This window comes from Salmo salar, chromosome ssa02 (genome assembly GCF_905237065.1).
Source record: "Salmo salar chromosome ssa02, Ssal_v3.1, whole genome shotgun sequence".
NCBI classification, from domain to species: Eukaryota; Metazoa; Chordata; class Actinopteri; order Salmoniformes; family Salmonidae; genus Salmo; species Salmo salar.
Window position 1 is genome coordinate 1,979,857 of NC_059443.1, and position 22,465 is coordinate 2,002,321.

General features: G+C 45.0%; 1 protein-coding gene across 1 annotated transcript in view; it reads left to right on the forward strand.

Moving 5' to 3' along the window:
- Positions 1 to 7,051: 7,051 nt before the first annotated feature.
- The window catches only part of LOC123727364 (dolichyl-diphosphooligosaccharide--protein glycosyltransferase subunit STT3B), an 86,725-nt gene continuing 71,311 nt past the window's right edge, over positions 7,052 to 22,465 (forward strand). Inside the window, exon 1 of the mRNA XM_045696427.1 lies at positions 7,052 to 7,510. Coding sequence (XP_045552383.1) covers positions 7,242 to 7,510 — 269 coding nt within the window. The 5' untranslated portion in view covers positions 7,052 to 7,241. The remainder of the gene's footprint in view (positions 7,511 to 22,465) is intronic.

Genomic DNA, 22,465 nt, shown 5'->3' on the forward strand with positions numbered 1-22,465 from the left:
ATTATGGACAGACCTGCTGGGGGGGACATAGACCCTGCTATGTTATTATGGACAGACCTGCTGGGGGGAACATGGACCCTGCTATGTTATTATGGACAGACCTGCTGGGGGGGGACATAGACCCTGCTATGTTATTATGGACAGACCTGCTGGGGGGGACATAGACCCTGCTATGTTATTATGGACAGACCTGCTGGGGGGTGGGGCATAGACCCTGCTATGTTATTATGGACAGACCTGCTGGGGGGGACATAGACCCTGCTATGTTATTATGGACAGACCTGCTGGGGGGGACATAGACCCTGCTATGTTATTATGGACAGACCTGCTGGGGGGGACATAGACCCTGCTATGTTATTATGGACAGACCTGCTGGGGGGGGACATAGACCCTGCTATGTTATTATGGACAGACCTGCTGGGGGGGCATAGACCCTGTTATTTTATTATGGACAGACCTGCAGGGGGGGGACATAGACCCTGCTATGTTATTATGGACAGACCTGCTGGGGGGGGCATAGACCATTCTATGTTATTATGGACAGACCTGCTGGGGGGGGGACATAGACCCTGCTATGTTATTATGGACAGCACTGCTGGGGGGGGGACATAGACCCTGCTATGTTATTATGGACAGACCTGCTGGGGGGGACATAGACCCTGCTATGTTATTATGGACAGACCTGCTGGGGGGGGACATAGACCCTGCTATGTTATTATGGACAGACCTGCTGGGGGGTGGGGGGACATAGACCCTGCTATGTTATTATGGACAGACCTGCTGGGGGGTGGGGGCATAGACCCTGCTATGTTATTATGGACAGACCTGCTGGGGGGGACATAGACCCTGCTATGTTGTTATGGACAGACCTGCTGGGGGAACATAGACCCTGCTATGTTATTATGGACAGACCTGCTGGGGGGGGACATAGACCCTGCTATGTTATTATGGACAGACCTGCTGGGGGGAACATGGACCCTGCTATGTTATTATGGACAGACCTGCTGGGGGGGGACATAGACCCTGCTATGTTATTATGGACAGACCTGCTGGGGGGGGACATAGACCCTGCTATGTTATTATGGACAGACCTGCTGGGGGGGGGGGGCTGAGGGTTTACTCAACTTATTCTGTTCATCACTGTTGTTGCTACACAGATCATTCCGGAAATAGTTCACTTCTTCAAATAAAGTCTCTCGGTGTGTGTGACTGAATACATTTAATTTCAACTGACGAATGTGAAGAGGAGTGCTTCTACACCTGCATTGCTTGCTGTTTGGGGGTTTTAGGCTGGGTTTCTGTACAGCACTTTGAGATATCAGCTGATGTAAGTATAAATACATTTGATTTGATATTAAGTGTTTAAGCCATGTGACCTGGACTCCCTTGTACTGAGTAGCTGTTGATGTAGATGAATAGGCCCTGTTATGGACCGAGCTGGGAGGATGACCTGAGACCTAAATGTCATTCATACTCTGTTTCTCTATTTACCAGTTGCTACTATACATACAGCTACTTCTGTAAATACTTTATTTCTACATGTTTTTTTATACAGGGAAGTCTCAGTGAGAACGATGTCTCTTTTGCAACGGAGCACCATTTCACAACAAAAACAGGTCAAACTTTACAGCCTAAAGTAACGGATAGAATTGGATGAGCAACTGCTTGTTGTCTGTATTTGGTTGATCTCTCAAACGTCAATCTCTAATTGGTTTCACATAGTGGGTTTCACTGTTTTTAAACAGGATTCTATCCAGTATCTTTTCTGGAGGAAATCTATGAATGTGTCACAAAGGGCAGCTTATTCCCTTTATAGTGCACTACTTTTAATGTGCCCTGATTGAAAGTAGGGACTTTATTATCGGGAATAGGGTGAAATTTGGGACGTAACCCCACATGTTATTTTCCTGCTTTGAGCCAATCTAGACTGGGTGGGGAGAGTAATAGGATTTCCTTTATCAATTTGACTTGAAATGATTACGCCTTGCCTCAGTAAGCTCTGACAATCTACAGCACACAAATGTACACACAACTCAAACTCTCATCTTCTGGGAACGGTTTGGACAAAAAGAACAATTTTGCAGCTTGCCTCAAAAAGTCCTCTACCCTTCTTGTTCTAGAACAGTGTGCAGAACAGTGTATGGAAGGAAGGTCATTTAAGCGAGGGTTTGTTTGACAGTTACTGAACACTACTGACTATAATTATACAATAGAGACAGTTACTGAACACTACTGACTATAATTATACAATAGAGACAGTTACTGAACACTACTGACTATAATTATACAATAGAAAACGTTACTGAACACTACTGATTATAATTATACAATAGAGACAGTTACTGAACACTACTGACTATAATTATACAATAGAGACAGTTACTGAACACTACTGACTATAATTATACAATAGAGACAGTTACTGAACACTACTGACTATAATTATACAATAGAGACAGTTACTGAACACTACTGACTATAATTATACAATAGAGACAGTTACTGAACACTACTGACTATAATTATACAATAGAGACAGTTACTGAACACTACTGACTATAATTATACAATAGAGACAGTTACTGAACACTACTGATTATAATTATACAATAGAGACAGTTACTGAACACTACTGACTATAATTATACAATAGAGACAGTTACTGAACACTACTGATTATAATTATACAATAGAAACAGTTACTGAACACTACTGATTATAATTATACAATAGAGACAGTTACTGAACACTACTGACTATAATTATACAATAGAGACAGTTACTGAACACTACTGACTATAATTATACAATAGAGACAGTTACTGAACACTACTGACTATAATTATACAATAGAGACAGTTACTGAACACTACTGACTATAATTATACAATAGAGACAGTTACTGAACACTACTGACTATAATTATACAATAGAGACAGTTACTGAACACTACTGACTATAATTATACAATAGAGACAGTTACTGAACACTACTGACTATAATTATACAATAGAGACAGTTACTGAACACTACTGACTATAATTATACAATAGAGACAGTTACTGAACACTACTGATTATAATTATACAATAGAGACAGTTACTGAACACTACTGATTATAATTATACAATAGAGACAGTTACTGAACACTACTGATTATAATTATACAATAGAAACAGTTACTGAACACTACTGACTATAATTATACAATAGAGACAGTTACTGAACACTACTGACTATAATTATACAATAGAGACAGTTACTGAACACTACTGACTATAATTATACAATAGAGACAGTTACTGAACACTACTGACTATAATTATACAATAGAGACAGTTACTGAACACTACTGACTATAATTATACAATAGAGACAGTTACTGAACACTACTGACTATAATTATACAATAGAGACAGTTACTGAACACTACTGATTATAATTATACAATAGAGACAGTTACTGAACACTACTGATTATAATTATACAATAGAGACAGTTACTGAACACTACTGACTATAATTATACAATAGAGACAGTTACTGAACACTACTGACTATAATTATACAATAGAGACAGTTACTGAACACTACTGATTATAATTATACAATAGAGACAGTTACTGAACACTACTGATTATAATTATACAATAGAGACAGTTACTGAACACTACTGACTATAATTATACAATAGAGACAGTTACTGAACACTACTGACTATAATTATACAATAGAGACAGTTACTGAACACTACTGATTATAATTATACAATAGAGACAGTTACTGAACACTACTGACTATAATTATACAATAGAGACAGTTACTGAACACTACTGACTATAATTATACAATAGAGACAGTTACTGAACACTACTGACTATAATTATACAATAGAGACAGTTACTGAACACTACTGACTATAATTATACAATAGAGACAGTTACTGAACACTACTGACTATAATTATACAATAGAGACAGTTACTGAACACTACTGACTATAATTATACAATAGAGACAGTTACTGAACACTACTGACTATAATTATACAATAGAGACAGTTACTGAACACTACTGATTATAATTATACAATAGAGACAGTTACTGAACACTACTGACTATAATTATACAATAGAGACAGTTACTGAACACTACTGACTATAATTATACAATAGAGACAGTTACTGAACACTACTGACTATAATTATACAATAGAGACAGTTACTGAACACTACTGACTATAATTATACAATAGAGACAGTTACTGAACACTACTGACTATAATTATACAATAGAGACAGTTACTGAACACTACTGATTATAATTATACAATAGAGACAGTTACTGAACACTACTGATTATAATTATACAATAGAGACAGTTACTGAACACTACTGACTATAATTATACAATAGAGACAGTTACTGAACACTACTGACTATAATTATACAATAGAGACAGTTACTGAACACTACTGACTATAATTATACAATAGAGACAGTTACTGAACACTACTGATTATAATTATACAATAGAGACAGTTACTGAACACTACTGACTATAATTATACAATAGAGACAGTTACTGAACACTACTGACTATAATTATACAATAGAGACAGTTACTGAACACTACTGACTATAATTATACAATAGAGACAGTTACTGAACACTACTGACTATAATTATACAATAGAAACAGTTACTGAACACTACTGACTATAATTATACAATAGAAACAGTTACTGAACACTACTGACTATAATTATACAATAGAAACAGTTACTGAACACTACTGACTATAATTATACAATAGAAAACGTTACTGAACACTACTGACTATAATTATACAATAGAGACAGTTACTGAACACTACTGACTATAATTATACAATAGAGACAGTTACTGAACACTACTGATTAAATTACTTCTCTTTTGTTTTCATGTATACTCTGTGCTCTCCCCTCAATCTCACCCTCTTTCTTTTCTTTTCAAATCAGTGTATAGGGAGAGGTTTTCCGGGTCAGAGAGAGAGAGAGAGAGAAGGAGAGAGAAACGATGGAGAGAGAAGGAGAGAGAGAACGATAGAGCGAGAGATCACGATGGAGAGAGAAGGGGAGAGAGAACGATAGAGAGAGATAGAGAGAGAGATAACGATGGAGAGAGAAGGGGAGAGAGAACGATAGAGAGAGATAGAGAGAGAGATAACGATGGAGAGAGAAGGGGAGAGAGAACGATAGAGAGAGAGAAACGATGGAGAAAGAGAGAGAGAGAGAACGATGGAGAAAGAGAGAGAGAACGATGGAGAAAGAGAGAAAGAGATAACGATGGAGAAAGAGATGGAGAGAGAGAGATATATAACAATGGAGAGAGAGAGGGAGGTATTGTTGCAGAAAAGCCACACATTGGTATTGTGTCAGTGTGGACCTGTATTAATGTTCCAGGTATTGAGCAGTATTTGTGTTTGAATAGAAAGCAGACTGTGTGAGAGTGGATGTGCTCTGCTCTCCTCATCTCTCTCCTCCCTCCCCTCTCTCTCTTGTGTATGCAGCTCTCCTCTGTTGGAATGCTGCTCACCCACTTGAATCAACGGCTGTACTTTTACTACTGAGCTCAGACAATATCATGTATTTAGAGGAGCTGAAACAGGTTTGGTGTTATGCTACAACCACAGTAGAAATTCTGTGGAAATGAACCTCCAGTTCATTTCATTCCAGTAATAACAAATAGACATGGGTAATAACCTAAACCCGATACACTAGGCCTGTATGGGTAATAACCTAAGCCTGATAAACTAGGCCTGTATGGGTAATAACCTAAACCTGATAAACTAGGCCTGTATGGGTAATAACCTAAGCCTGATAAACTAGGCCTGTATGGGTAATAACCTAAACCTGATAAACTAGGCCTGTATGGGTAATAACCTAAACCTGATAAACTAGTCCTGTATGGGTAATAACCTAAGCCTGATAAACTAGGCCTGTATGGGTAATAACCTAAGCCTGATAAACTAGTCCTGTATGGGTAATAACCTAAACCTGATAAACTAGTCCTGTATGGGTAATAACCTAAACCTGATAAACTAGGCCTGTATGGGTAATAACCTAAGCCTGATAAACTAGTCCTGTATGGGTAATAACCTAAACCTGATAAACTAGGCCTGTATGGGTAATAACCTAAACCTGATAAACTAGGCCTGTATGGGTAATAACCCAAACCTGATAAACTAGGCCTGTATGGGTAATAACCTAAGCCTGATAAACTAGGCCTGTATGGGTAATAACCTAAACCTGATAAACTAGTCCTGTATGGGTAATAACCAACCTAAACCTGTACTCTGGCTTAGTGTGGCTGCTGACTGACGTCACCGTGAGACTAGATGAAAACACAACACCAAATAATACAACAGAATAAGCCACGTGACAATAACAGGTCTAATTCACCCTGTCTGTTATTAGTGTGAGAAGTCTATTCCCGACATGCTGTGGTGACTTCCTGTTTGTGTCATTCTCAGCAGGAGGATTGTTTTGAATGGAAGGAGGACATTATACCGCTGGTATGTGGGCAGTGGGAGGCAGCTGGTTGGAGGCAGGTCCTACTGTAGCCTACTGATCCTACTTATTCACACGGTTTACACGGCTGTGGTTTACGCTCTGGTGGCAGGCATGTCTCGCGGATTTCATTTATTTCATTGGCTTCTTCCGTGAAACCGATCCCGCGCTGTTGATAGCGGATTGGCTATCTGTTCAGTCCATTATTATATCCTAGACATATGATTGGTGGACTTTCTTGTGCGCGATCCTCCACACGAACGCTACGACTATCCGGCGTGAATCCCATCCCATTGGTTACTGTCCCTGTCAGTCTGTACACTCTCTCTTGTGATTGGTGTTATGACATGGCTGTGGACCTGTCTGGTTGTGAGAGGCTGAGCGCTCTTCCTGGTCCTGCTCTTCCTGGTCCTGCTCTCCTCGGTGCGCCCGCCCTGCCGTTAACGTCCAAAGAGGAGCAGCCAGTCGGTTCGCGTGTGCTACTGCGGTACTGCAACCCCGTCTGCTATGTGACTCCATCGGGGAACTTGGTTTGAATTAGCGGTCCGGTTATACCAAGGATAGGGTTCTGGTGCACCGTAGGTCATTGGAAGTAAAACGAGAGGTGCAGATAGGCTGTGAGGGTCTTTACAGTGGAGCGTGGCAGCAGGGGGGGGTCTCTCTTTCCTATCAGATCTGCCAACAACGTAGAATATGGCGGAACATCACTCCGTTACCGATAGCAAGCATAAAGCCTCTGCTGCGAATATTGGAGCTTCGTTCTCTGGGAATGGACGGACCAGTCCAGCGGGGAACGTCGGTAGCAGTCCTACCGGGACTCTCTCCACCGGGATAGCTCAGCCGGCAGGGTGGCAGTCCTTACTGTCGTTCACCATCCTGTTTCTGGCCTGGCTGGCTGGTTTCAGTGCCAGGCTCTTCGCTGTCATCCGGTTTGAGAGTATAATCCACGAGTTTGACCCTTGGTGAGTAAACAGGAACAGGAATGTAGCCAACTACCGCGCTACTGGAAACATGTTGCTATAATTGATCTGATATCAGGCATCACAGCAGACAGAGCAGAGCAACGTTTGTTTAAACTCAGCCACTTGTCCTCTGTACCAGTTCCAGTGTGATGATACGTTGTGACAATAATTGTGTGCATGTCGGAGGGAGGGAGGAGGAGGGAGGAGGGGGAGGAGCGTCCGTCTTCATAAAGAGGACAATGGTGCGGTGTGAGTGACACAGCGGATTGAACCCGGAAACAAGTAGCTGTAGACTGGAGAGTAGCCTATAGTCTACCTACCCTATAGCCTACCTACCCTATAGTCTACCTACCCTATAACCTACCTACCCTATAGCCTACCTAACCTATAGCCTACCTAACCTATAGCCTACCTACCCTATAGTCTACCTACCCTATAGCCTACCTACCCTATAGTCTACCTAACCTATAGCCTACCTACCCTATAGCCTATCTACCCTATAGTCTACCTAGCCTATAGCCTACCAAGCCTATAGCCTTCCTAGCCTATAGTCTACCTACCCTATAGCCTACCTAACCTAAAGTCTACCTACCCTATAGCCTACCTAACCTATAGTCTACCTACCCTATAGTCTACCTACCCTATAGTCTACCCAGCCTATAGTCTACCTAGCCTATAGTCTACCTAGCCTATAGTCTACCTAGCCTATAGCCTACCTAGCCTATCTATATGCATTTCCTCATTTTTTATCCAACTGTTTGGCAAGATCTTACATAACAACTAGACATTTACAGTTAGCGGTTTCTTCCAGGGTAGCGTAATAACAGACTATCCTGCCATAGGCAGAAATATGCATTTTGACTTGTATAACATGACATGTCTATAGGCTATAAATCAAATAACTGACACCTACCGTAGTGCACTACATGGGGAATTAGGGTGCCATTTGGGAGTCATTGAAGTCTGTAGGACTCTGTGTTACATGGAGAGTTTGACAGCTCTGACTTTTGCTGCAAGACGAGTGGGGAAACAGTCTGTTAGTGAGAGGAGAATTATGCACTTAATCTATGACTATTGGCATTACGATAGGAATTGTGCCTACGAGATGAGACTGAAGGGATTTTCTAACTGTAGAACCTGTTGTGGAGAACTAGGAAATCATCAGTGATACCAATCCCGCCTCCTCCTCTGAGAGGAGACAGTCAGTCAGAGAGGAGACAGTCAGTCTGAGAGGAGACAGTCAGTCAGAGGAGACAGTCAGTCTGAGAGGAGACAGTCAGTCTGAGAGGAGACAGTCAGTCAGAGAGGAGACAGTCAGTCTGAGAGGAGACAGTCAGTGTGAGAGGAGACAGTGTGAGAGGAGACTGTCAGTGTGAGAGGAGACAGTGTGAGAGGAGACAGTCAGTGAGAGGAGACAGTGTGAGAGGAGACAGTCAGTCTGAGAGGAGACAGTGTGAGAGGAGACAGTGTGAGAGGCAGTGTGAGAGGAGACAGTCAGTCTGAGAGGAGACAGTCTGAGAGGAGACAGTCTGAGAGGAGGCAGTGTGAGAGGAGGCAGTGTGAGAGGCGACAGTCAGTGTGAGAGGAGAGGAGACAGTCTGAGAGGAGACAGTCTGATAGGAGACAGTGTGAGAGGAGGCAGTGTGAGAGGAGACAGTGTGAGAGGAGACAGTGTGAGAGGAGGCAGTGAGTCAGTGTGAGAGGAGACAGTCAGTGTGAGAGGAGACAGTCAGTGTGAGAGGAGGCAGTGTGAGAGGAGACAGTGTGAGAGGAGACAGTCTGAGAGGAGGCAGTGTGAGAGGAGTCAGTGTGAGAGGAGAGGAGACAGTCTGAGAGGAGACAGTGTGAGAGGAGACAGTGTGAGAGGAGACAGTGTGAGAGGAGACAGTGTGAGAGGAGAGGAGACAGTCTGAGAGGAGGCAGTGTGAGAGGAGGCAGTGTGAGAGGAGACAGTGTGAGAGGAGACAGTGTGAGAGGAGGCAGTGTGCGAGGAGGCAGTGTGAGAGGAGGCAGTGTGAGAGGAGGCAGTGTGAGAGGAGGCAGTGTGAGAGGAGGCAGTGTGAGAGGAGGCAGTGTGAGAGGAGGCAGTGTGAGAGGAGGCAGTCTGAGAGGAGGCAGTCTGAGAGGAGGCAGTGTGAGAGGAGGCAGTGTGAGAGGAGGCAGTGTGAGAGGAGGCAGTCTGAGAGGCTATTGCCCAGCTAAAGCCAGCATTGCATCATCTGTTGACAGTGTTGGTGTTAATTTATAATGACCACCATGGAATGAACATTGTTTCATGTCAACCATTTGATGAAGATAAGATCAAGACTAGAGGAAAGAAAACTACTATTCATATTCTCTCCAGACCTTTACCAGCTCCCTGTTCTGTTACACCTGTATTACACCTGTATTACACCTGTATTACACCTGCATTACACCTGTATTACACCTGTATAACACCTGTATTACGCCTGTATTACACCTGTATTACACCTGTGTTACACCTGTATTACACCTGTATAACACCTGTATTACACCTGTATTACACCTGTATTACACCTGCATTACACCTGTATTACACCTGTATTACACCTGTGTTACACCTGCGTTACACCTGCGTTACACCTGCATTACACCTGCATTACACCTGCATTACACCTGTATTACACCTGCGTTACACCTGCATTACACCTGCATTACACCTGTATTACACCTGCGTTACACCTGCATTACACCTGCATGTCAAGTAATTATCTTTTTGTTTTCTCATGATTTGGTTGGGTCTAATTGTGTTGCTGTCCTGGGGCTCTGTGGGGTCTGTTTGTGTTTGTGAACAGAGCCCCAGGACCAGCTTGCTTAGGGGACTCTTCTCCAGGTTCATCTCTCTGTAGGTGAGGGCTCTGTGGGGTGTGTTTGTGAACAGAGCCCCAGGACCAGCTTGCTTAGGGGACTCTTCTCCAGGTTCATCTCTCTGTAGGTGGTAACTTTGTTGTGGAAGGTTTGGGAATCGCTTCCTTTTAGGTGGTTGTAGAATTTAACGGCTCTTTTCTGGATTTTGATAGTTAGCTGTTAACGGCCTAATTCTGCTCTGCATGGATTATTTGGTGTTTTACATTGTACACAGATGATATTTTTTGCAGAATTCTGCATGCAGAGTCTCAATTTGGTTTTTGTCCCATTTTGTGAATTCTTGGTTGGTGAGCGGACCCCAGACCTCACAACCATAAAGGACAATGGGTTCTATAACTGATTCAAGTATTTTTAGCCAGATCCTAATTGGTATGTTGAATGTTACGTTCCTTTTGATGGCATAGAAGGTCCTTCTTGCCTTGTCTCTCAGATCGTTCACAGCTTTGTGGAAGTTACCTGTGGTGCTGATGTCTAGGCCGAGGTATGTATAGTTTTTTGTGTGCTCTAGGACAACGGTGTCTAGATGGAATTTGTATTTGTGGTCCTGGCAACTGGACCTTTTTTGGAACACCATTATTTTGGTCTTACTGAGATTTACTGTCAGGGCCCAGGTCTGACAGGGTCCAGGTGTGACAGAATCTGTGCAGAAGATCTAGGTGCTGCTGTAGGCCCTCCTTGGTTGGGGACAGAAGCACCAGATCATCAGTAAACAGTAGACATTTGACTTCAGATTCTAGTAGGGTGAGGCCGGGTGATGCAGACTGTTCTAGTGCCCTCGCCAATTCATTGATATATATGATGAAGAGGGTGGGGCTTAAACTGCATCCCTGTCTCACCCCACGGCCCTGTGGGAAGAAATGTGTGTGTTGTTTGTGTACATGGATTTTATAATGTCGTATGTTTTTCCCCCAACACCACTTTCCATCATTTTGTATAGCAGACCCTCATGCTAAATTGAGTCGAAGGCTTTTTTGAAATCAACAAAACATGAGAAGACTTTGCCTTTGTTTTGGTTTGTTTGTCTCTCTCTTTCACTCTCTCTTTCACTCTCTCTCCTCATACCCTCATCTCTCTCTCTTCATACTCTCGTGTCTTTCTCTGTCCTCATGCCCTCGTGTGTTTTCTCTCTCTCTCTCTCTCTCTCTCTCTCTCTCTCTCTCTCTCTCTCTCTCTCTCTCTCTCTCCCTCCCCCCTCCCCCTCCCCCTAAGTGCTTCTCCGCAGTCCTCCATTATTGAGGAGAGAGGGGGTCAGTCAGCCAGCCAGCCAGTTAGTCACACTGGACACAGTGATGACAGGATGCTGTAATACATAGTAATGTCTCTATGTTCTGATCAGGATCATCATGTCAGCTTGTCATAATACAGTACAACATCAAACATACCCGTATACACGGTTAACAGAGGAGGGAACACACACACACACACACACACACACACACACACACACACACACACACACACACACACACACACACACACACACACACACACACACACCAGATCAGCAGGACCTATGAGGTGTGTGGAACTCTGTGTGTGAGGGTGAATCCACTCAGAGCTGTGTTTTCAGCTCTGTGTTACGTCGACCTATTTATTGGACCTTTATTTCAACAAGGAACACAGACTGAGACCAAAGGTCTCTTTTACTGCTGGGCCCTGCGTATACATGTTTACACTTACAGTTTAGGTACTGATTAAAAAACTACACAAGACAAACAAAACCATCACAGATAACACAACAACAACAAATATTCTGCTGGCTGGGGGCTTTATGGACCAGACAGTAGACCATGGACCCTCAGGCCTTGAGCTGGGGGCTTTATGGACCAGACAGTAGACCATGGACCCTCAGGCCTTGAGTTGGGGGCTTTACGGACCAGACAGTAGACCATGGACCCTCAGGCCTTGAGCTGGGGGCTTTATGGACCAGACAGTAGACCATGGACCCTCAGGCCTTGAGTTGGGGGCTTTATGGACCAGACAGTAGACCATGGACCCTCAGGCCTTGAGCTGGGGGCTTTATGGACCAGACAGTAGACCATGGACCCTCAGGCCTTGAGCTGGGGGCTTTATGGACCAGACAGTAGACCATGGACCCTCAGGCCTTGAGCTGGGGGCTTTATGGACCAGACAGTAGACCATGGACCCTCAGGCCTTGAGTTGGGGGCTTTATGGACCAGACAGTAGACCATGGACCCTCAGGCCTTGAGCTGGGGGCTTTATGGACCAGACAGTAGACCATGGACCCTCAGGCCTTGAGCTGGGGGCTTTACGGACCAGACAGTAGACCATGGACCCTCAGGCCTTGAGCTGGGGGGCTTTATGGACCAGACAGTAGACCATGGACCCTCAGGCCTTGAGTTGGGGGCTTTATGGACCAGACAGTAGACCATGGACCCTCAGGCCTTGAGCTGGGGGCTTTATGGACCAGACAGTAGACCATGGACCCTCAGGCCTTGAGTTGGGGGGCTTTACGGACCAGACAGTAGACCATGGACCCTCAGGCCTTGAGTTGGGGGCTTTACGGACCAGACAGTAGACCATGGACCCTCAGGCCTTGAGTTGGGGGCTTTATGGACCAGACAGTAGACCATGGACCCTCAGGCCTTGAGTTGGGGGCTTTATGGACCAGACAGTAGACCATGGACCCTCAGGCCTTGAGTTGGGGGCTTTATGGACCAGACAGTAGACCATGGACCCTCAGGCCTTGAGCTGGGGGCTTTACGGACCAGACAGTAGACCATGGACCCTCAGGCCTTGAGCTGGGGGGGCTTTACGGACCAGACAGTAGACCATGGACCCTCAGGCCTTGAGTTGGGGGCTTTATGGACCAGACAGTAGACCATGGACCCTCAGGCCTTGAGCTGGGGGCTTTACGGACCAGACAGTAGACCATGGACCCTCAGGCCTTGAGTTGGGGGCTTGACAGACCAGACAGTAGACCATGGATCCTGTTTCCTGTAAGTTGTTGTGAGTGAGCCCCATGAAAGAAGACATACCGGCAGCCTACACACTTTCCACTGGTGTAGTTAGTTATTATTTGACAGTGAAAGCAGCTGCACCGTCAGAAGGCCGACCCTGGACAAGGACAGGGAGCGCAGCAACATGGCCTCAGTTAGCCTCGCTACGCTAGCTAGCTTCTTTACATGGATTTGATGCAGTCAAGACAGACACTACCAGATGAGGTGATAGATAACCTGTCAGCAACAAGTTGCTACTTTTTCCAATTCAATTCAAAGGGCTTTATTGGCAGGGGAAACATATGTTTACATTGCCAAAGCAAGTGAAGTAGATCATTTCTGATTGTTTATTTCCTTTTTGTTTATTAAGTTTAAACATTATTCTCTCTCAAAAGTTTCAAAATTATACTTTCTCTCCGTCTGTATCACACACCGGCCCCTGCTCGTCTACCGCAGGCACCGGGCGTCTACCGCAGAGCACCGGCTCCTCCTCTCCCGCAGAGCACCGGCTCCTCCTCTCCCGCAGAGCACCGGCTCCTCCTCTCCCGCAGACCACCGGCTCCTCCTCTCCCGCAGACCACCGGCTCTTCCTCTCCCGCAGAGCACCGGCTCTTCCTCTCCCGCAGAGCACCGGCTCTTCCTCTCCCGCAGAGCACCGGCTCTTCCTCTCCCGCAGAGCACCGGCTCTTCCTCTCCCGCAGAGCACCGGCCCCTCCTCTCCCGCAGAGCACCGGCCCCTCCTCTCCCGCAGAGCACCGGCCCCTCCTCTCCCGCAGAGCACCGGCCCCTCCTCTCCCGCAGAGCACCGGCCCCTCCTCTCCCGCAGAGCACATCCTCCTCTCCCCGCAGAGCACCGGTTCTATCCTGAGTCGCATGAGCAAGTCCTGAATGAGGAAAAGCAAATATTTCTACTATTTGGATATCCCCTCCCTTTTTTTATATTGTTCGAATAGTGAAATCATTTAAAATGCCCATCCCTAGTCTCTCTCTCTCTCTCTCTCTCTCTCTCTCTCTCTCTCTCCCTCTCTCTCCCTCTCCCCTCCCCTCCCCCTCCCCCTCTCTCTCCCACTCTCTCTCTCTCTCTCTCTCTCTCTCTCTCTCTCTCTCTCTCCCCAGCTTCTCCAATTCGATGACTAACTACTCAGAGTAACTGCCTCCATGTTGACTGCACATTGTCACATTCAATTTTCTCTCTCTTGGAATGCTTGTTGGTCTGAGTACAGTTTTTCCCCCCTGCCTGCTTCCAATGAGAGGTGTGTGTGTGTAGAGGATATGTCAGTTCATTTAGAAGGTAAACTGATGAGGCCTAGTAAAGTACTGGCTCTCTGCTGTTCTGTTCTGTAGGGTCTAGGAGTGGAATAGACAGACTGGCCTGCTGCTCTCTGCTGTTCTGTTCTGTAGGGTCTAGGAGTGGTATAGACAGACTGGCCTGCTGCTCTCTGCTGTTCTGTTCTGTAGGGTCTAGGAGTGGAATAGACAGACTGGCCTGCTGCTCTCTCTGCTGTTCTGTTCTGTAGGGTCTAGGAGTGGAATAGACAGACTGGCCTGCTGCTCTCTCTGCTGTTCTGTAGGGTCTAGGAGTGGAATAGACAGACTGGCCTGCTGCTCTCTGTTCTGTTCTGTAGGGTCTAGGAGTGGAATAGACAGATGGGTTCACTACAACACACACCGTGGTGCTCTCGTCTCTTCTCACTCTGTAATGTAAAGCACAACAGATCCGTTTAATCTCTCTGTTTAGTAGAGTTTATACTGCTGCTGCTTGGTTCAGCACGTTACTGATTACACACACACACACACACACACACACACACACACACACACACACACACACACACACACACACACACACACACCACCATATTCCATTTGGGAAGGAAAGGTAAATGTTAAATCACAGCTGCTGTATAGCTTGTTAGTCATTGCTATGATTTCTCAGTCTAGTAGTTAACCCTAACATGATGTTTACCTGACTGACTGACTGTCATATCCCTCTACAGAGCTAGCTATCAGTGATGTTTACCTGACTGAGTGAGTGACTGTCATATCCCTCTACAGAGCTAGCTATCAGTGATGTTTACCTGACTGACTGTCATATCCCTCTACAGAGCTAGCTATCAGTGATGTTTACCTGACTGACTGACTGTCATATCCCTCTACAGAGCTAGCTATCAGTGATGTTTACCTGACTGACTAACTGACTGTCTTATCCCTCTACAGAGCTAGCTATCAGTGATGTTTACCTGACTGACTGTCTTATCCCTCTACAGAGCTAGTTATCAGTGATGTTTACCTGACTGACCTACTGTCATATCCCTCTACAGAGCTAGCTATCAGTGATGTTTACCTGACTGACTAACTGTCATATCCCTCTACAGAGCTAGCTATCAGTGATGTTTACCTGACTGACTGACTGTCTTATCCCTCTACAGAGCTAGCTATCAGTGATGTTTACCTGACTGACTGTCATATCCCTCTACAGAGCTAGCTATCAGTGATGTTTACCTGACTGACTGTCATATCCCTCTACAGAGCTAGCTATCAGTGATGTTTACCTGACTGACTGACTGTCATATCCCTCTACAGAGCTAGCTATCAGTGATGTTTACCTGACTGACTGACTGTCATATCCCTCTACAGAGCTAGCTATCAGTGATGTTTACCTGACTGACTGACTGTCATATCCCTCTACAGAGCTAGCTATCAGTGGTGTTTACCTGACTGACTGTCATATCCCTCTACAGAGCTAGCTATCAGTGATGTTTACCTGACTGACTGTCATATCCCTCTACAGAGCTAGCTATCAGTGATGTTTACCTGACTGACTGACTGTCATATCCCTCTACAGAGCTAGCTATCAGTGATGTTTACCTGACTGACTGTCGTGTCCCTCTACAGAGCTAGCTATCAGTGATGTTTACCTGACTGACTGACTGTCATATCCCTCTACAGAGCTAGCTATCAGTGATGTTTACCTGACTGACTGACTGTCATATCCCTCTACAGAGCTAGCTATCAGTGATGTTTACCTGACTGACTGTCGTATCCCTCTACAGAGCTAGCTATCAGTGATGTTTACCTGACTGACTAAGTCTTATCCCTCTACAGAGCTAGCTATCAGTGATGTTTACCTGACTGACTGTCATATCCCTCTACAGAGCTAGCTATCAGTGATGTTTACCTGACTGACTGCTCGTGTCCCTCTACAGAGCTAGCTATCAGTGATGTTTACCTGACTGACTAAGACTGTCATATCCCTCTACAGAGCTAGCTATCAGTGATGTTTACCTGACTGACTGACTGTCATATCCCTCTACAGAGCTAGCTATCAGTGATGTTTACCTGACTGACTGTCGTATCCCTCTACAGAGCTAGCTATCAGTGATGTTTACCTGACTGACTGTCGTGTCCCTCTACAGAGCTAGCTATCAAGTGATGTTTACCTGACTGACTGACTGTCATCAATCCTCTACAGAGCTAGCTATCAGTGATGTTTACCTGACTGACTGACTGTCATATCCCTCTACAGAGCTAGCTATCAGTGATGTTTACCTGACTGACTGTCGATCCCTCTACAGAGCTAGCCATCAGTGATGTTTACCTGACTGACTGACTGTCATATCCCTCTACAGAGCTAGCTATCAGTGATGTTTACCTGACTGACTGTCATATCCCTCTACAGAGCTAGCTATCAGTGATGTTTACCTGACTGACTGTCGTATCCCCTCTACAGAGCTAGCTATCAGTGATGTTTACCTGACTGACTGTCATATCCCATCTACCGAGCTAGCTATCAGTGATAGTTTACCTGACTGACTGACTGTCATATCCCTCTACAGAGCTAGCTATAAGTGATGTTTACCTGACTGACTGTCTTATCCTCTACAGAGCTAGCTATCAGTGATGTTTACCTGAGTGACTGTCTTATCACTCTACAGAGCTAGCTATCAGTGATGTTTACCTGACTGACTGACTGTCATATCCCTCTACAGAGCTAGCTATCAGTGATTTTTACCTGACTGACTGACTGTCATATCCCTCAGAGCTAGCTATCAGTGATGTTTACCTGACTGACTGATTGACTGTCATATCCCTCTACAGAGCTAGCTATCAGTGATGTTTACCTGACTGACTGACCGACTGTCTTATCCCTCTACAGAGCTAGCTATCAGTGATGTTTACCTGACTGACCTACTGTCATATCCCTCTACAGAGCTAGCTATCAGTGATGTTTACCTGACTGACTGTCTTATCCCTCTGAGCCTTTAGCCATCAGTGATGTTTACCTGACTGACTGACTGTCATATCCCTCTACAGAGCTAGCTATCAGCGATGTTTACCTGACTGACTGTCGTATCCCTCTACAGAGCTAGCTATCAGTGATGTTTACCTGACTAACTGACTGTCATATCCCTCTACAGAGCTAGCTATCAGTGATGTTTACCTGAATGACTGACCGTCATATCCTCTACAGAGCTAGCTATCAGTGATGTTTACCTGACTGACTGCCGTTGCCCTCTACAGAGCTAGCTATCAGTGATGTTTACTGACTGACTGACTGTCGTATCCCTCTACAGAGCTAGGTATCAGTGATGTTTACCTGACTGACTGACTGTCATATCCCTCTACAGAGCTAGCTATCAGTGATGTTTACCTGACTGACTGACTTCTATCTTTCCTCTACAGAGCTAGCTATCAGTGATGTTTACCTGACTGACTGACTGTCGTTATCCCTCTACAGAGCTAGCTATCAGTGATGTTTACCTGACTGATTGATGACTGTCTATATCCCTCTACAGAGCTAGCTATCAGTGATGTTTACCTGATTGACTGACTGACTGTCGTATCCCTTTACAGAGCTAGCTATCAGTGATGTTTACCTGACTGAGTGAGTGACTGTCATTATCCCTCCTACAGAGCTAGCTATCAGTGATGTTTACCTGACTGACTGACTGTCATATCCCTCTACAGAGCTAGCTATCAGTGATGTTTACCTGACGACTGTCGTGTCCCTCACAGAGCTAGCTATCAGTGATGTTTACCTGACTGACCGACTGTCATATCCCTCTACAGAGCTAGCTATCAGTGAGATGTTTACCTGACTGACTGACTGACTGTCGTATCCCCCACAGAGCTAGCTATCAGTGATGTTTATCTGACTGACTGTCATATCCCTCTACAGAGCTAGCTATCAGTGATGTTTACCTGACTGACTAACTGACTGTCATATCCCTCTACAGAGCTAGCTATCAGTGATGTTTACCTGACTGACTGTCTTATCCTCTACAGAGCTAGCTATCAGTGATGTTTACCTGACTGACTGTCATATCCTCTACAGAGCTAGCTATCAGTGATGTTTACCTGACCGACTGACTGTCACATCTCCTCTACAGAGCTAGCTATCAGTGATAGTTTACCTGACTGACTGTCATATCCTCTACCGAGCTAGCTATGTGATGTTTACCTGACTGACTGACCTGTCGTATCCCTCTACAGAGCTAGCTATAAGTGATGTTTACCTGACTGACTGTCTTATCCCTCTACAGAGCTAGCTATCAGTGATGTTTACCTGAGTGACTGTCTTATCCCTCTACAGAGCTAGCCATCAGTGATGTTTACCTGACTGACTGACTGTCACTATCCCTCACAGAGCTAGCTATCAGTGATGTTTACCTGACTGACTGACGTCATATCCTCTACAGAGCTAGCTATCAGTGATGTTTTGACTGACTGACTGACTGTCATATCCCTCTACAGAGCTAGCTATCAGTGATGTTTACCTGACTGACTGACTGACTGTCTTATCCCTCTACAGAGCTAGCTATCAGTGATGTTTACCTGACTGACCTACTGTCATATCCCTCTACAGAGCTAGCTATCAGTGATGTTTACCTGACTGACTGTCTTATCCTCCACAGAGCTAGCCATCAGTGTTTACCTGACTGACTGACCGTCATATCCCTCTACAAAGCTAGCTATCAGTGATGTTTACCTGACTGACTGTCATATCCCTCCACAGAGCTAGCTATCAGTGATGTTTACCTGACTGACTGACTGTCATATCCCTCTACAGAGCTAGGTATCAGTGATGTTTACCTGACTGACTGACTGTCATATCCCTCGCAGAGCTAGCTACTCATGATGTTTACCTGACTGACTGACTGTCTTATCCTCTACAGAGCTAGCTATCAGTGATGTTTACCTGACTGACTGACTGTCACATCCCTCTACAGAGCTAGCTATCAGTGATGTTTACCTGACTGACTGACTGACTGTCATATCCCTCTACAGAGCTAGCCATCAGTGATGTTTATCTGACTGAGTGAGTGACTGTCATATCCCTCTACAGAGCTAGCTTCAGTGATGTTTACCTGACCTGACTGACTGTCATATCAACCCCTCCAGAGCCAGCCAGTGATGTTTACCCTGACTGACTGTCGTGTCTCTACAGAGCTAGCTATCAGTGATGTTTGACCTGACTGACTGACCTGTCATATCCCCTACAGAGCTCGCCAGTGATGTTTACCTGACTGACTGACTGTCATATCCCCTACAGAGCTAGCTATCAGTGATGTTTACCTGACTGACTGACTGACTGTCATATCCCTCACAGAGCTAGCTATCAGTGATGTTTATCTGACTGAGTGACTGACTGTCATATCCCTCCAGAGCAGCTATCAGTGATGTTTACCTGACTGACTGACTGTCATATCCCTCTACAGAGCTAGCTATCAGTGATGCTTACCTGACTGACTGTCGTATCCCTCTACAGAGCTAGCTATCAGTGATGTTTACCTGACTGACTGACTGTCATATCCCTCTACAGAGCTAGCTATCAGTGATGTTTACCTGACTGACTGACTGGTCTTATCCCTCTACAGAGCTAGCCATCAGTGATGTTTACCTGACTGACTGACTGTCATATCCTCTACAGAGCTAGCTATCAGTGATGTTTACCTGACTGACTGACTGTCATATCCCTCTACAGAGCTAGCTATCAGTGATGTTTACCTGACTGACTGTCGTGTCCCTCTACAGAGCTAGCTATCAGTGATGTTTACCTGACTGACTGACTTCATATCCCTCTACAGAGCTAGCTAATCAGTGATGTTTACCTGACTGACTGACTGACTGTCGTATCCCTCTACAGAGCTAGCTATCAGTGATGTTTACCTGACTGACTGTCATACTCCCTCTACAGAGCTAGCTATCAGTGATGTTTACCTGACTGACTAACTGACTGTCATATCCCTCTACAGAGCTAGCTATCAGTGATGTTTACCTGACTGACTGTCCTTATCCCTCTACAGAGCTAGCTATCAGTGATGTTTACCTGACTGACTGTCATATCCCTCTACAGAGCTAGCTATCAGTGATGTTTACCTGACTGACTGACTGACTGTCATATCCCTCTACAGAGCTAGCTATCAGTGATGTTTACCTGACAGCGATGGCTGTGCTCCTGCCCAGTCATGTGAAATCCACAGATTAGGGCCTAATGAATTTATTTCAATTGACTGATTTACTTCTATGAACTGTAACTAAGTAAAATCTTTGAAATTGTTGCATGTAGCATTGATATTTTTGTTCGGAATAGTTTATTATCCTAATTAACAGTATAAGCGAAAGGGAAATTAGCATTCAGCCTTGCCTCTCTCTCTCTCTGGCAGATTCATATTGAAATGTGTCAACATAATAACATGATGAATATTTATCATTCAAGATTACATATTTGTTCCACTTTGATAATTAACCCATCAAAGGAAATTAAGTTGTTTACTTTCATCTGTCAATTATCCAATAAGAAGACTTAGTCGTGAATCTGGATTGGAAATGTCATGTTTTATAATTAGAAGACAGTTTAAGGCTCTCCTGTCATTCTCACCCAGTCTGACTCTATTCTAGCCTGGTTCCAGACCTGTTTGTGGTGGGAACAGGCTAGTCTGACTCTACTCTAGCCTGGTTCCAGACCTGTTTGTGGTGGGAACAAGCTAGTCTGACTCTACTCTAGCCTGGTTACAGACCTGTTTGTGGTGGGAACAGGCTAGACTGACTCTACTCTAGCCTGGTTCCAGACCTGTTTGTGGTGGGAACAGGCTAGTCTGACTCTACTCTAGCCTGGTTCCAGACCTGTTTGTGGTGGGAACAGGCTAGACTGACTCTACTCTAGCCTGGTTCCAGACCTGTTTGTGGTGGGAACAGGCTAGACTGACTCTACTCTAGCCTGGTTCCAGACCTGTTTGTGGTGGGAACAGGCTAGACTGACTCTACTCTAGCCTGGTTCCAGACCTGTTTGTGGTGGGGAACAGGCTAGACTGACTCTACTCTAGCCTGGTTCCAGACCTGTTTGTGGTGGGAACAGGCTAGTCTGACTCTACTCTAGCCTGGTTCCAGACCTGTTTGTGGTGGGAACAGGCTAGTCTGACTCTACTCTAGCTGGTTCCAGACCTGTTTGTGGGTGGGAACAAGCTAGACTGACTCTACTCTAGCCTGGTTCCAGACCTGTTTGTGGTGGGAACAGGCTAGTCTGACTCTACTCTAGCCTGGTTACAGACCTGTTTGTGGTGGGAACAGGCTAGACTGACTCTACTCTAGCCTGGTTCCAGACCTGTTTGTGGTGGGAACAGGCTAGTCTGACTCTACTCTAGCCTGGTTCCAGACCTGTTTGTGGTGGGAACAGGCTAGACTGACTCTACTCTAGCCTGGTTCCAGACCTGTTTGTGGTGGGAACAGGCTAGACTGACTCTACTCTAGCCTGGTTCCAGACCTGTTTGTGGTGGGAACAGGCTAGTCTGACTCTACTCTAGCCTGGTTCCAGACCTGTTTGTGGTGGGAACAGGCTAGTCTGATTCTAGTCTGTGTAGTACTGCTTATCATTCACTGGACTATAGTATTAGAGACATGTAGAACACAGTAATAGAGACACGTAGAACACAGTTACAGTATTAGAGAGACATGTAGAACACAGTTACAGTATTAGAGAGACATGTAGAACACATTTACAGTATTAGAGAGACACGTAGAACACATTTACAGTATTAGAGAGACACGTAGAACACATTTACAGTATTAGAGAGACATGTAGAACACATTTACAGTATTAGAGACA